The sequence below is a fragment of the Gossypium arboreum genome, chromosome 13 (genome assembly GCF_025698485.1).
Source record: "Gossypium arboreum isolate Shixiya-1 chromosome 13, ASM2569848v2, whole genome shotgun sequence".
Lineage (NCBI taxonomy): Eukaryota > Viridiplantae > Streptophyta > Magnoliopsida > Malvales > Malvaceae > Gossypium > Gossypium arboreum.
The window spans coordinates 8,702,544-8,718,615 of NC_069082.1; the positions used below are offsets into that span (position 1 = coordinate 8,702,544).

At 29.4% G+C, this 16,072-nt stretch overlaps 1 protein-coding gene across 1 annotated transcript; it reads left to right on the forward strand.

Annotated features, from left to right (window-relative positions):
- Positions 1–11,925: 11,925 nt before the first annotated feature.
- LOC108464172 (COBRA-like protein 6) lies at positions 11,926–15,815 on the forward strand. Its single transcript, XM_017764317.2, has 6 exons — positions 11,926–12,189; positions 12,291–12,370; positions 13,711–14,161; positions 14,330–14,483; positions 14,742–15,019; positions 15,439–15,815. The coding sequence occupies exons 1-6, from the start codon at positions 12,084–12,086 to the stop codon at positions 15,723–15,725; spliced, it is 1,356 nt and encodes a 451-aa protein (XP_017619806.1). The 5' UTR covers positions 11,926–12,083; the 3' UTR covers positions 15,726–15,815.
- Positions 15,816–16,072: the final 257 nt, after the last annotated feature.

The following is a 16,072-nucleotide window of genomic DNA, read 5'->3' on the forward strand; positions in this document are numbered from 1 at the left end:
ACAATTTCTATCACTTGGGTTTGCAAGCATGGAAGCAAAAATTTATTATTATTTTTTCTACTTTGTAATTAGCGAGATTTGAACTCAAGACCTAAAATAGACTTTCAGGCACTTAACCAACACACCTAATTAAATTATTTAACAAACTTGCATAATCAAAAGCTAAGAAATTTTGGGGTGTTACACAAGTAGTTCTTCAATCCAATATCGATGTTCAATAAAATTCCCACCTTCATTTGCTAACCAAAATTACAACTATGAAATCCCTTTATTAAACTTTTTGCATCTTGGATAAACCCACTGATGTTGGAATGATTTGTCCCCTTTGACCTAAGTTTATTGACAATGAAAGCACAACCCCTTTCAACAATGACATCCATAAATCTCAAACCGAGAGCAAATTCAAGGCCATGGAAACATGCAAGAGCCTCAACTGCACTTGGGCTAGATATGCATGAATTTTTTTTAGTACAAGCTCCAAGGACATGACCATCATGGTCTATAATAACAATGCCAGATATTGAATCATGGGTCTCTTTCTTGTATAAGGCATCAAACTTGACTTCTACTTGTGAGGTCGTCGAAGGGTTCCTTCACAATTTTCATGCTGTTTTAAATTGGTTTAAGTGTCAATTTTTTTTATTTTAAAATTGTGATATAATCTAATTTAATGAACCTCTTTAGATTGTCTTATCAATTTCAAAAGAATTGAGAGACTAAACTTTTGGAATTTAAAGTATAAAAACTAAAAGTGCAAAAGAATATCTATAAACTAGAGCATAATTAAATATATATATTTAATATATTATATTAGTATCCAATTTTTTAAAGTAATATTACTATTCTAAATTTTAATTGTTTTTATATGTGCACAATTTTATACAAATATAGGTACAAATTGTAATGTGGTTACACGCATTGCTTTGTGTTATACCACTATGCACCATCTAAACCCAGACACATGGCACATTCAAAAGAGCTATTGGTGGATATCTAAGGGCAGTTCCTCACCCCCATCCGTTGTGCCATCTTCAACTGATTCAGCCCTCAAGATTGACTTCTCGACACTAATTGCCGCTAATAGAAGAGATTTCCTTCCTCCATCTAACTACCCACTTTTTAATGTGAACATTCTTACACATTTGGACACTCTTTCCAGGGATCACTGGGATCGACCTAGGTGTAACATGTTGGAAAAAATCTTGTTTAGAAATAGTTTTCTTGCACAACGAAAAATAAAAATTTTGAAACTAACTCGGTTTGTGATATTTATAACAATAAACTTTAAACCGAATTCGTACTTGTGTTTTCAGATAGACGAATTCTTTTCATTCTCGGCTTTTAACCAAACAATCTTCTCTGCTATTCTCGTAACATGAACTACTTCGAGTGTGGGCTCGAACAAATCGAATCAAATACAGAACTAGAAATATTTTTTTTACTTTCATTGGGAAAGTAAATCTCTCTTAAATAGAATTTGGTAGATTCTCAATTCCCAAAAAATATAATTTATTGTTAAAATAAATTTCCACTACTTTTTGCTAGAATAGCAATATTGAAAGCTTGAGAGAAATTTGTGTTTTTCTCTTTTCGTTGGTGTGATCTGAAACCTAGTAGTGCCATCTATATATAGGAAGAGTTGGTAGAATCTTAGTTGAAGTGGTAGAATACAAATAATATTATTTTGATAGAAAAAATCTCAATTCCCTATTATTTAGGGAGAGGGGCGACAACCTTAGATAGGAATACTAGGGTTTGTCGTCCCATGTATTCCATATAAGGGGAATTGAGCCTCTCGTATATCGGGTCCAATTATATGTGTTTCCTAGACTTTAACCCAACACTTTATAATTTATTCCAACCCAATATATGTTTTTTTTCTATTTCTCAAATTAAATATTATTTGCTTAATTAATTTAAATTAATTAATTTCTCAATTAAATAATTTTCTCTACATAATTTTAATTCGTTAAAATCATGAAGACTTTACTGTAAAAGAATTTATGAGAAAATATATTTAATTTTTTTACATCTAATTGGATTCACAATGATCAATTAATTTAACTCCATTTTCAAACTTCAATTATTTAAATAATTAAATAATAATTTGAAAACCATAAATTAATTATCAGTTCATTTCCATACTTAGTGAGAAAACCACATTCATTTTTGAATGTAACCCATTTTTCTAACCATATCATTTCTATCCATTTTTGTTCATTTATTTCATCCTGCAATTCATTTCTGGTTTCAACAAGCTAGCGGAATAACCAATTGGACATGTGCAATTGAGGCTCAAATGATTTATAATTAAATTTCAACTTTTTGCCTATTAATTATAAACTCATTCAGACACGAAATCATTCCACTATAGTATCGTGACTGAGCTCTCCCCAAGAGGATATAATTATGAAAGCAACTTTATCAGTGCTCGTCCAATGATCTTGTCATAAGTATGTTAACCTCATAGGATATCCTTAATCTCTTTGGAATAATATATATTCTTTCAATATGATCCTATTTTATCTCATGGTAATCATTACATCTTCTTTTATGAAAAGTCAATGATTATCAAACAGTAATCAAGTTATTCATTAAAAAGACAAATGACTTGTGGTCACGTTTACTTTTCATAAACCATATAATGCTAATGAAAGGATATTATTTACCCATGTATTGGGCTATGAATTCCATTATTATGAATGACACTACATATTGTAGAAGTTGTACACTCAATGCACCATCTTTCGCTTCCTTATCTATTCGAACTCAAGCTTTTACTTACATCAAAGTGTATGAGTCACGCATACATAGGTTGTCATCCACTCAAGATTTAGGTATCCCATACTATAAATATCATAAGTGAATAAACTCATAAACAGATTCAGGATCTATTATTCTTGGGTCCAGTCTGATTTACTATCAGTCCAGTCAATCACATCTATGTCTCTATCTTCTAGGAGTCATCTGTTCCGATGCCCAAGACAAAACATCTCTCTAATTGGGCTTTGATAGACAACATATTAGTTTTTCATTCAGTTTGCTCATTTTCGATTAGAATAATGACATGTTTAGTTTCGTTTACTAATATAGTTGTCTTTTCGTATTACAATCTAATCACATAATACCATTTAGTATTAGTTTAAATATTGGACAACCAATGCACAACATTTACTTCCATTTTTGCTTTGCGTGCAAAAACCATATGAGGAGAATCATACGAAGTATATTAATGTAACCAATGAATTTGTTCTATTAACTAATATGTTCGAAAAAATTACAAGTTTACAAATGAAGATATAACACTCAGGCCACCCACCTTTTAGTGTGAACACTCCTATATGTTTCAACACTCCTTCTAAGGATCACTGGGACCCACCTAGGCGTAACAACCTCATACTGCTTGAAGGAGTAATAGAGTGGGTCCCGCTATGTATGTCCCTTACGTAACCCATGATGATAACCGCCTTGCCACATCATGCAAGTAGACAATAAGGCATCTCCTATAAATAATCTCCTTTTTTTAACTAACTATAAATACCCTCCCAAACAATGACAAAATTGAAATTTTTCCCTTTTAGAAATCATTGAGTCCTTATTCTTTGCAAATCAGCCTCCTCAACTCTCACAACCATCTGCTTGTCCTTTCCGACTCTCTGTCTGTTTAGGTGAATCAGCCTCCTACATACTAACACAACTTCCTCCTTGTTTTCCCCCTTGTTGTACTAAATATCAACATTTTGAAATATTTCAGAGGTAATATTTCAAGGGTAAACTACACCCAATGTTACTAAACTATTAGCAAGTTTACGTTTTAGTCACGTGACTTCGAAAAGTTACAAAATGGTCACTAAATTATTCGAAAATTTTCATTTAAGTTATTGAACTATCCAAAAGATTTTTATTTAAGTTCCTGGATTATTAAGTTTGTTTTTTTTTAAAGTTTGACTAGCGAGCTTCAAGAAATGGTTCGACGGTCGATCCGATGGATCACTACCCATCGATAAGTAGTAGAACATATCTTATATCTAAGTTGATCTGATGGTAAGTGTCAAAGATAGGAGAAGAAACCTGTTTGGATTTTAGTTTGCATATATATTTGTGACATTCAAAATTGTTTCATGAAAAAAAATCTGAACTATAGAACAGAAAGAGGAGTGCTTTCGATTGATACAAGTAATAATGAGAATAAAAAAGACCATAAAATAACGATTTTAACAATTTAATAACTTAAATAAAAAAACTTTAAGATAATTTAATGATTATTTTATAACTGTTTTTAAATTGAGTGATTAAAATATAAATGTAATATAAATTACACATATTTCATCCATCTGACAAAAAAGAAAAATTAAAACAAAGCCGGACTATTGCTTGGGGATAGAAATAAACCCTTGACGTGGTTTGTGGCAGTCTTAGATTTTATTTTATTATAGGATCACCAATGGATTTTGTAAGGCCTTTTATCGCGCCACCCATTATAAAGGTCAAAGAAAGTATTTCAGTTTTTCGGTGAATTAATTAAAGGGTAAATTTCAATATCAATATATAGCGTACTGATATGATTATTTTAGTTTACCTTTTTCTTTTCTCTATGAGAAGATCTACGTACTTGCTTTATTGTTGCAAATGTGCAATGAAAAGCGATGCATGATTTTATGGGGTCACCATTTTTATTTGTAATCGCGCTATGCTCTTCATGTCTTCCTATTTTGCGATGTTGCATGGTTTGACGCGCGACATAGTAAGTAACCCGTCGAGACGTTTCGAAACGGAGAAGCTTACCATTACGCGCGCTCTGGATAAAGCTATCTAAAAGTGCACCATTTTTTTTTAAATAAACCACAAGCTAATATTTATTCTTTTAGGAATTCACTAAATAGAAAAGATATTTATAAAATTAAATTTGTCTTTAGATTATTTAGGAAGATAGGATAAGTTTTCAAAATATTTTAGAGAAAAAATTACAATTTATTTATTGTGATGTTGGCACGTGTCTTTTTTTCAAGAAAAAGGTGAACAATGTCAGCTATCATATTTTCATAAAACAATCATTTAGCATGACTGTTTTTCTATTCATATTTTTGCTTGGATTAATATTTAATGCTATATCATCTTTTTAATCCGTTTTATAATCTATAAAAATTAAATTCTATTTTATGTAATGTGAATAAACTATATGAGGACATCTTTTTTTTGGTATGATGAATGTTTTTTCATATTCCTTTTACGATAAATAAAATTAATCTTTATAGGAATTATAATGATCCTCCTAATGAAATCATTTCTATGGTTTAAACTTGTATTTTTTCTCTGAAAATAAAATGTACCTTACATTATTAAAATATTTTAAAATTAAATACATTTTATTTTAGAAGACATATGACAATCTGATCTACAAATAATATATACACCTTCCATGGATGAAAATTTAACTTTTTCGTTAAAAGGGGGAGAGAGTTAAAAAGGAAAGAAGTGCTTATGATATAACCCTTTCTATAGAATAATTTATCTAACAACATGCATCATACGTACAACAACAGTGTTCCATTATCATAGAATAATCATTTCATACATTATCAAGATTTTAAGAAATAGTGGCGCTTTATCAGAGAAAGAAAAAACAAAAGTTGAAGCTTTAAACCACTTTTACTAGTGTCGAAGGCTCTGGTTGGTTCATGAAATTGAACGAGAAGTCTCTTGCTTTAGGCCTTCCAACTCCTCAATATCAACCCAAACCTCTTCAACGAGTATTTCTTTGCCAAATAACTTGATGGGTCTGCGAACTTTTCTCTGTGCTTGAACTCTGAATCTCTTTTTGGTCGATAATTTGTCTAGGTCGCCGTAAAGAAAGAACCTGTCATTTATTTGCAGACCCTTTGCTTTAACATACGCAAGCCAACCTGAAGACAACACAGGTTTGGGGTGGAATTTGGAGTGGCGAGCTTTCCTTTTGGAGAGCCCAAATCTCCAACGATTTCCAATTCCATCGGCAGCTTCGAATTCCGTCTTGTTTTCACCTTCAAGGAATTGAAAATCTTTTAGAGCCTTCATGGGAAATGATAGCCTCACACCAACGTCGGTCTTTGATAGGTCTTTCGAGAAAATTTCATTTGTTTCAGAGTACAGTGGTGGCACTCCCATGGCTACTACGTACCTACGGTTTTAGGGTTTTTCTTTTTAACAACTATGGGAAGTAGAGAAATTTGCAGTTCTTAAATAGGCAAGGGGGGATCACTCGAGATCCAATCATAAAATTTGGGAAGGCTAGGCCAAGTACTACCGCGAGTGTGCATTAGTGACATTGAAAGTCCTATCCAATATGTTTGACAAAATAAGTTGCTTGTGAGACTAGTAAACATGTTTCAGATATAAGAACGACAAGTGGCAAGCGCCAAATATCACATCATGGATTAACCAGCAATATGAAAATAAAAAGGCACTTTTCATGTCCATGACTTGGAAACAGATTATATAGAACTGTGGAACTTTATTCTTGTGGTATATAATATTTGTACAAATCACAAGTTGGTGGATGCAGATAATGATAATAACAGAGTTTAAACAGAGTCTCATTAAGGAGCTGTTGTTATTCGTTAGCTTGATTTATATTGGTATCTTTATGAATGTAAAATGAGGTGAATTAAAATGCATTAAAATATTTTATTAAAAAAATAAAATCCAACTTATACTATTTGGAGATGTTCAAGTTTTGAGTTAATTACTTAAGAGAGATTAATCATTGGATGTTGGTTTTTATAATAATAGCAAAGACATTAATAATCAATCTATGAATGATCGTGGGCTAGTCTTTACGATGAAAAATGAGATTAATTGTACTAGACATCTTCAAACAATGATTCATATTTTAAATTGATTCATAAACTTTAAAATGTTTTAATTAAGTTCTAAAAGATCGGTATCACATTAATCATGTTATTCTATAAACTTAATGTTAATTAGCTTAGGGGTTTAAATGTCAACTTATATCTAACATAAAGCATGTTCCAAAAATATGCATCAAAATTTAATTACTTGTATACCTACGATACAAACAATTTAGATATGATGTGTTGAAAAATAAAATGTCATTAACATTTAAGAGAGCGATTTAAAATTATAAATAAATTAAAATTTTGATTCACGCATTTTAAATATAATCTATATTAAATACAAGCTAACATTTAACACTCTTTTTTATTGATAAAAAGGCTCGAGAATCAACCTCAATTTATTGCATCATTTAAAATAATCTCATTAGGGTTAGTTCTTTCTATGATTTTAAATTGTTGTACTTTTTTTTAACCTTTATTTGTTGAAATTTTTTCCCCTGAAAATTGATTGTTTTCCTTCCTATTAGTCGATTTTTTACATGCATTTCCACTCAAGAAGTTAAGCGTATGAGTACTAATGAAATGAAAAAAATCAGTAATGGCATCACTACTAGTTTGATAAAAGCTAGAAGACAACGTCATGTTTCTTAAATATTTATTTTTACTTGGTTGGATATGTATCTATTTCTTAAATATTTATGTACTTTTAATTTATTTTTAATTTATTTCTATAAAATGATTTCTCATACAACTTTATATTAATTAAAATATGCTATTTGACAAATTTATTCAGAGCGTGACATAATTATTACTAACAATATAATTTATAATTATATTGATTCACTATTAATATTTATCAATTTCCACAAGGTTAATATTTGCAAATAAAGAACTTAAGAAATTTATTTATTTAAAATTTCAAAAATATTCACTAATTAATTTTCATAATGAATATTTTAATTCATTGGTAATAATATTTTATTTCAATAATTTAACCCAATAAAGACTAAACAATAAAATATGTCATGCCTTTATGTGACATTTAATATATATCACTAAGTTTTACCAAATAATTTTAAATAAACAATTAATAGAATTAGTTCATCAAATAAACTAATAGAATCAATTAATCAAATCAACTACTGCAATCAACAGTCAGCTATCAACTATCAATCAATTACCCAATACAACCTAAATAAATAAATAGAAACTTAATACAAAGTTTTAAAATCATCACAAATTTCAATATTTTGCTGGACTTTTTTTGCTCTATCATAACTTTATTATAAAAGCGACAGCATGGCGAGAAGATAGATAGTCGGATATTTATGGGTTTCAGCCATCAGTGGATATTAGCCGTAGCCGCACCTTCATGGCAAATCGACCCGTCGGTCGACAACGACAAGTTTTGAAAGGGAAAAGCGTACGGCAATCCTCTAGATAAAGGAAGATGAGGTAATTAAATTTTGGGTAAATTTCGTCGGTGGTCATCCACCTATTAGATTTTTTCTATTTTAATCATTCAATTAGTAAAAATTTTCAATTTCATCACTAACATTTTTTTAAAATTGATGGTTTGATCGCTCCTCCACAGAATGTTGATATGACTTTTTGATATTGGTATAATAAAAAATTTAGTTCCAAACATTTACCTATTTAAACAATTTGATTTCAATTTTAAAAATTATTTTAATTATATGCAAAATGAAATTATTTATTTTTCCTTTTTTATAGATTTTATCATCAATCATCTTATATAGTCTCTAACATATTCTATCAAATAAAATACCATTTAAATATATTTAAACTTCTCTCTTTATTCAAAGTTCATGGGTATTGTTTTTCGGTGCTTTGGTCATCTTCAATAACTTGAAGTTGTTAAAAGAAGTTGAAAAACACGACGTGGGTTTTAAGATCTAAGCATTTTAACTCCTTAGAATTAAGTTTTATGGAAGAAAATGAATCCATGAAAATCTTAAAAAAATTGATTTCACTTACATATAATTAAAATAATTTTAACAATTTATATATTTTTCTTGAATTTTAATTTTTTATTATTTTTAAAAAATTAGAATTTTAATTTGTTGATTTTTTTTTACAAATGGGATCAAATTGATAGTATAAATTGTAGGAGATAAAAATTTGTTATTATGCGAACAAGAGAACGAGCGCGTCAGCATTCCATTAACGATTTAAAAGAATGATAAAAAATCAAATTTCAAAAAAATTATGATGAAATTAAAAACTTCCGTAATTGGGTGACCAATTTATAAATACTCTAATAATTTGAGGACTACTAACTAGTTTACCCTTAAATTTAATGATGATGACATAACAGGATGGCGTAAGCAACTCATTTCGGCTTTTATAAATGGCTAATAGAATCACCTTAATGCGCGATTGACAACGATGTTTAATCACCAAAAAGGGAAACCGAAGGTCATCGGGGTCCATACGCAAACCACTACCCCGGTTCACCTTCGATCGATCTTAAAAAATAGTTAAGGGCTAATATGTTTTTTTTTCTTAATCTTTTCTTTGACTTTTTTTTTTCGAGAGTTTTTATATTTTTTAATTAAAAATAAATAAACATTTTTAAAATATTTTATTAAACTTTTATAAGACGTTTGTCAACTCTTGAACTTAAAATATATTAGAGTGGAAATGAGTTAGAACCAAGACAATCATTTTTTAAAATCATTTAAATTATCGGTAATAATTTGATTTAACTTTTTTAAATCATTTAAATCATCGGTAATAATTTGATTTAATTTTTGAGGTTTTCCTTACTAACTATGAAATTGAAGTTTAAGATTTTATTTTAACCAAATCACTTTGTTTCCATATGTTTATTAAATTTTCATTTTTTAATTATATATTTTTTATATTTAAACTATAATTTCTCAACTTTATAAGATTTTATAAATATATTTAATTTTATAAATATTTTTATTACAATTTTAAAACTTTATAAATATAATTGATTTAATTTTATAAAACACTGACATTATGTCAAATGTTTTGTAAAAATGTTTTTCGTATTAACTATAAATAAACTAAAATTAATTATAAAAATTAAAGGAAATTAAAAATAAAATAATTTTTCCTGTAAGAATCAACGTTTTTCTATAAAATTGGGTAATTTTATATAAACCTTTAGGTTTTCTCTTATTAAAAAACTAAAATTAATTCTGAGAAAAGTAATGAAAAAGATAAATTGATTTTCCTAATAAAAACTAAAGTCTATAAAAGCCCAAGTAAATTTCTGTAAAACTAATGGTTTTCCTTTCCTTTTATTAAGAAAAATTGAAATTAATTCTAAAATAAAAATAAAAGAAATTAGAAAGATAAAATGGTTTTTCTAACCCTAATTTCTCTAGTAAAATCTCAGATTTTTTCTTCGCTAAGAAAACTAAAAATTAAATCTTAAAAAAGAAAAAAATTAAAATGATAAAATGAGTGATCAAAATAAAAAAATACTAAATTTAAGTACATTTAATGACAAATTAACGGTAAGTGACTAAATTGATAAAAGTATGTAATGATAGTGTCTAAATTAGTAATTTAAAAAAAATAAATTTTAAGTTATTTGAATTGAGTTATTCAAATTTTTGAGTCAACTCGAATAGGTAATTCAAGTTTCGAGTTCAATTCGAGGTGAATTTTAAAATTCGAATAACTCAAATAATTTGAATAACAGATTAGTGTAAATATCCCTTTAATTTTAATTAATTTTGAAAATGAGCAAATTAGCCTCTCAACAAAAATTATAAAAAATTCAAAATAATTTTCAAAAATTCAAAATATTTATAAAAATTCCAAAATTTATATTTTAAAATATATATAAATTTAATAAATTTCTAAAGAAAGTTAAACTTTTATAAAATAATAATTTTGGAACCTAAATAAATTAATTAATGATTCAATTTTATCACTTTGAAGTTTTTTTTTTCATATTTTGCTTTGAAAAAATTTTCAAATACATATGATTTCAAATTTATGTGCTCAAACGTGGAATTAGTTATACTGTAATAAGATTTTAATTTGAAATGTTTAATTTTTTAATTTAACTCAAACAATTCCAGTCTATTCGACTTGACTTGAATTTCATTTCACTCAACTCGATTCGAAAAAATTCAAATCGAATTAAGATGATAAAATATAACTCATCAATACGATTAACTCAAAATCTTTTCATTTGATTCGTTCAAATTCTCACCAGTAACTGTCATAGTCTAAGCTTTCAAAGATTTTTTATACACAATATCATGAGCGTGACGAATGAGTCATTTTGTGAGAATTTTAGAATTAAAATTTTATTTTTTTATGCATAAAATTATCGTATCATAGATTAAGAATATGTTTTGATTAAAAAATAATAATTACATCCTCACATAATTTAAAAAATGTAATATTTTAACATGGGTTGATAGAATATAATTACATTTAAAAAATTAATAGTTATAATGGTAACTTTCCTCCTAATTTCTTCAATTTTCAACTCCTATAAGAAATGAAATAAATTACTCAATCATACCATATATATATATATATAAAATTCCAATCAATTATAATCAAATCCATTGACCATTCCCAATTTGTAGTAGTAATTTCATATATTCATGAAAGTAGAATTTAGGGTTGGACCTACTTGCTTTTAAAAATAAAAACCCAAAGAAGATACAACAATGGCCCAACATTGAAGGTGACTCAAAAAAGTAGAATAAGCTCAATTGGCCCTAAATAAAATGTCATATACATACATATATACACAACTGAATTTTGATCAAACTTATAATAATACGTGGTATATTGTATTATATTTCTATTTATAAATTAAAAAAGAAATTATTAATAATTTTAAATATTATGTAAAAAAAAAAAAATAGAAAATGTGAGGTTTGAGTATGTAGAATACACGTGAAGCATCAAATCTGAATGTTGAACAAATCATAAAAGTAGAAATAGACGCATTCTTTGCACCCAAATTTGGCAAATCCAAGAAGAACCTTTATCACTGCATTAATTACAATTTATTTCTAACCTTTTTTGCTGAGAGTCACTCAAATAGGGTTAAACAGTCAAACCAAATGAAAAACACTTCTCTAATCTTCTCTCTTTTTCCTGTTTGTTTTTTTGCCACTCACATTTAAACACCAAAACAAGAAGAAGAAAAAACCCATTTTTTTAGTGATTTTTTTAGTGACAATTTAAACCCCCCAAAAAAAAAACAATTGATTTTGTTGAAGAATGGGAGTTATGAAAATCAACCCTTTTTACTTTGTTGTTCAAATATCATTTGATGTTATCTCATCTTTCATCATCTTCTTTCTGTTCAGCTCAGTTTCACCCTCATGTAAGTCTCTATATATATTCTTATATAATTGATTTTCTTTTGCCCCTTTTTTTTATTTTCTGGGTTTAATTTTTTTTATATATTTTTGATTAAAAATGCAGATGGATATGATCCTTTGGATCCTCATGGAAACATAACAATCAAATGGGATCTGTTGCAATCAAATCCTGGCTCTAATGATGTAAGTTTCTCATTCTTAAGCAATTAATTCTTTGCAATATTCCTATATATGTCAGATTTCATTTTTAATTCCCATTAAGAATTTTCAGTTTTTTATTTTTTTATTTTTTTGGGTTTTGAATCTAACAGTGAAAAAAATATGATATATATCTTCTAAAGTTTGAACTTTGAAGTTCGAAGAGCTGTTATGTTACAGTCCAATGCATGTTTTGTGTTCACTGCGCTCTGTCCTTTTTTCCCCTTTTTTTTTTTTTTTTTAGTTGTAAGATGAATGTACATTTGTTTGTCAGGGCTTGAGTTTCGGGGGACAATTGGGTCCACAAACTGAAGGCTTGTTTGTCCAATTGTTGCCCTATACGTCATCACTCAAAGGGTGTAATATTGTCATTTTATAAAAAAGAAGGTAAAAAACCTCTCCAATCCCTCTCCATTTCAAAATTGAGCAAATCCGTCCTTAAAAAAACATTTTGGAGCAATTTAATCCCTGTCAATTTCGAAAGTGAGTAACTAAAGACAATTAATCATACCATTAATGTGTTCTATCAATTGTACATAATTTTAATTGCTATAGTAACAAATTTGGTTTTGATGTTTACATATTTTGCCATTTTGGTCCTAATTTTAAAAATTATATTACAACATTTATGTAAATTTTGAGGATGAAGTTATTGAAATTTTTAGAATTAAAGCTAAAATAGCAAAATATGTTAAAATTGAAGGCTAAATCTATTATTATACTAATCAAAATTATGTACAATTAACGAAAAGCATTAATGTCATGATTAATTGTCCTTAGTTTTTCACTTTTGAAATTGATGGAGATTATATTGCTCTAACATTTTTAGAGGACCAATTTAATCAATTTCAAAATTGAAATTGAAAGTGACTGGAGAAGTTTTTACTATCGCAATTATTGAAATAATTGAATTCTAATTTTTATATAATTATTTTTTATAATAACAAACAAATATTTTGTATTTAAAATATTGAATTTAAAAAAAAGCACATAAAATTATCTTTTTTCTCAAAAATCATATAAAATATATTAATTAATTTTATTCACTTAAAATAATATTAAAAAAAAAAAAAAGGAAAAAGGGTAGAAGCGTGTTTGCATATATTTAGATCATGAAACACAAACCAGAATTGTTTTCTTTGGGTTCCTAAGATTTCTTCACTCACCAATACATTTCAACTAATTTGAACTTAAAACATCACATAAAAAAGTGCACTTTGCAAAGTGTATATATATATATATATATATATCTCCAAGCATAGACATTGAACTAGAGATAAAGGATTAACGTTATCACCATCCATTAATTGGTGTTAAATTTGCAGGTGAAGGTATCAATACTTAATTTCCAACTATATCGCCACATAGAGCAGCCTGGGTGGAAAATGGGATGGGATTGGACCCGTGATGAGGTGATTTGGGCCATGCAAGGAGCTGAAGCTACTGAGCAAGGCAACTGCTCAAGGTTCAAAGGTGGCCAATTGCCTCATTGTTGTGAAAAAAGGCCTTTCATTGTTGACCTTTTACCTGGAGCCCCATATAACATGCAAACTACTAATTGTTGCAAAGGAGGCATCTTATCATCCATGATCCAAGACCCATCTAAGTTCGGTGCCGTCTTTCAGATGAGTACCAGTGCCGCTACCAATGAATCCGGCTTCCATATGCCCGAAAATTTCACTATTGGAGTTCCGGGATATACCTGTGCAAAACCGGTTCAGGTTGCACCGAGTAAGTATAGTTCGGATGGAGGTCGTCGGTGGACACAAGCTCTTGGTATGTTCTTCCCAGATTATACGTAACCCTTTTGCATTGCTTAATCAATGTTGATATTTTCACCATTAACACTAATCATTACCGTTTATATGGTTGTTTTAGCTCTATTTTTTTTTCCTTGGACTGAACTGAACTTGCTATAAATATGTATGTGTATATATATTGCAGGGACATGGAATGTGACATGTATGTACTCACAATTTTTGGCATCTACTTCTCCAAAGTGCTGTGTGTCCTTATCTGCATTCTACAATAGCACCATTGTTCCTTGTCCGAAGTGCAGCTGCAGCTGCCAAGGATTACCTGGAGCAAAATGTGTAAAGTAAATCCTCCTTTCATCATGCATGGATATGTACATACACACATGCATGCTTGGCATTGCATGATATTTGAACTTTGAGTACATTGGCTGCATAAGATTCGCTGGAGCAAAATGTTTAAAGTAAATCCTCCTTTAATCATACATACAAAACATGCACGGATACTTGGCTTGGCATTTTTGTTGAACTTTGAGGACATTTCTTCTTAAAGCTGCATAAGAATACTTACAATTGCATTGGTTCTGACTACTTTTAAACAGATTTGGTGAAACACCGTCGTTGTTGCGACAAATAAAAGATTTGAACCGGGAGTCACCATCTTTTGTGAGGTGCTCGCAGCATATGTGCCCAATTCGAGTTCATTGGCATGTGAAACAAAGTTACACACACTATTGGAGGGTGAAGATAACTGTGAATAATCTGAATATCTTGAAGAATTACAGCCAGTGGAACTTGGTGGCATTGCACCCCAACTTGAAAAGCTTGATACAAGTTTTCAGCTTCAACTATGAACCACTTAACCAATATGGCCAGATCAGTAAGTTATATAGAAGGTCCATTCAGTCATCCAGCTGATGCCATGCCACTTATTTGTGGGCTGGAAAATTTTAGTAATACAATAATGTAGGGTTAATGCATAAATTAGCCCTATATTGCTAGTATTTAGACTGGTAATCTGTGGCCCGAATTCAAAAATCTAGCTCGACCAATTTGAACCCAAGCTCGACCAAATTTGTTTTAACTATAAATGGTCAACCATTTGAATCCAAAATTAACCCAAGATAGCCCAAACTTGAAATTTCCCAAACCTTGAGCCTCAAATCCATATAATCCAAACAGAACAACTAAAACTTGAGATGAACTTGACTAAATACTAACTTTTTTGCTTTTTGGTCCCAGCGTGACAAAATGTTAATAGCTTGAGGATACATAACATTTGATGCATCTAAATTGCAGATGATACAGGGATGTTTTGGGGGATTGAGTATTACAATGACATGCTGCTGCAGGAAGGTGAAAGTGGAAATGTTCAAACAGAAATGTTGCTACTCAAAGATCCAGATATGTTCACTTTCAGAGAAGGATGGGGTTTCCCTAGAAGGATTCTTTTTAATGGCGATGAATGCGTTATGCCCCCTCCTGATCAGTACCCCAGGCTGCCTAGTACTGCACAACTTGGTGCCCAATTGAGCTTTTCTACCATCCTTTTCCTTTTGTGGCTGCTAATATTATGTGCTGAGTAGTGAGAGTTTTCAAGTTTCTAATTGTACAAAAACCACTCTTCTTTGTTCCATTGAGAATTGCTATAAAGTAAAGGTGAAAGAACTTGAAAACGTTCCTACCCGGTTTGGAACTGTCTCTTGATTGTGAATGCTAGAAAGATTGTGGTACAGGCTTGTAAATTTTATTCAGAATCTGAAATTTTGGCTAGGCTAACACAAACCTAACCCGAGATCGAATTCAAATGACTTGAAGGAACCCGAGCCTTAAACCGGGCTAAATTACCTTAATCCAAAAAAAAAAAACACACTTGAACGCAAAACCAACCTGGCTTGCATTGGATTCAAGTGTGTCCAATATAAGTATATAT

Excerpts from the sequence above, each read along its gene's own strand:
- LOC108464172 (XM_017764317.2), top strand. The coding sequence starts at position 12,084 with ATGGGAGTTATGAAAATCAACCCTTTTTACTTTGTTGTTCAAATATCA. Across the intron at positions 14,484-14,741 it reads CCTGGAGCAAAATGTGTAAA|ATTTGGTGAAACACCGTCGT; the intron begins GTAAATCCTCCT and ends ACTTTTAAACAG. Across the intron at positions 15,020-15,438 it reads TAACCAATATGGCCAGATCA|ATGATACAGGGATGTTTTGG; the intron begins GTAAGTTATATA and ends TCTAAATTGCAG.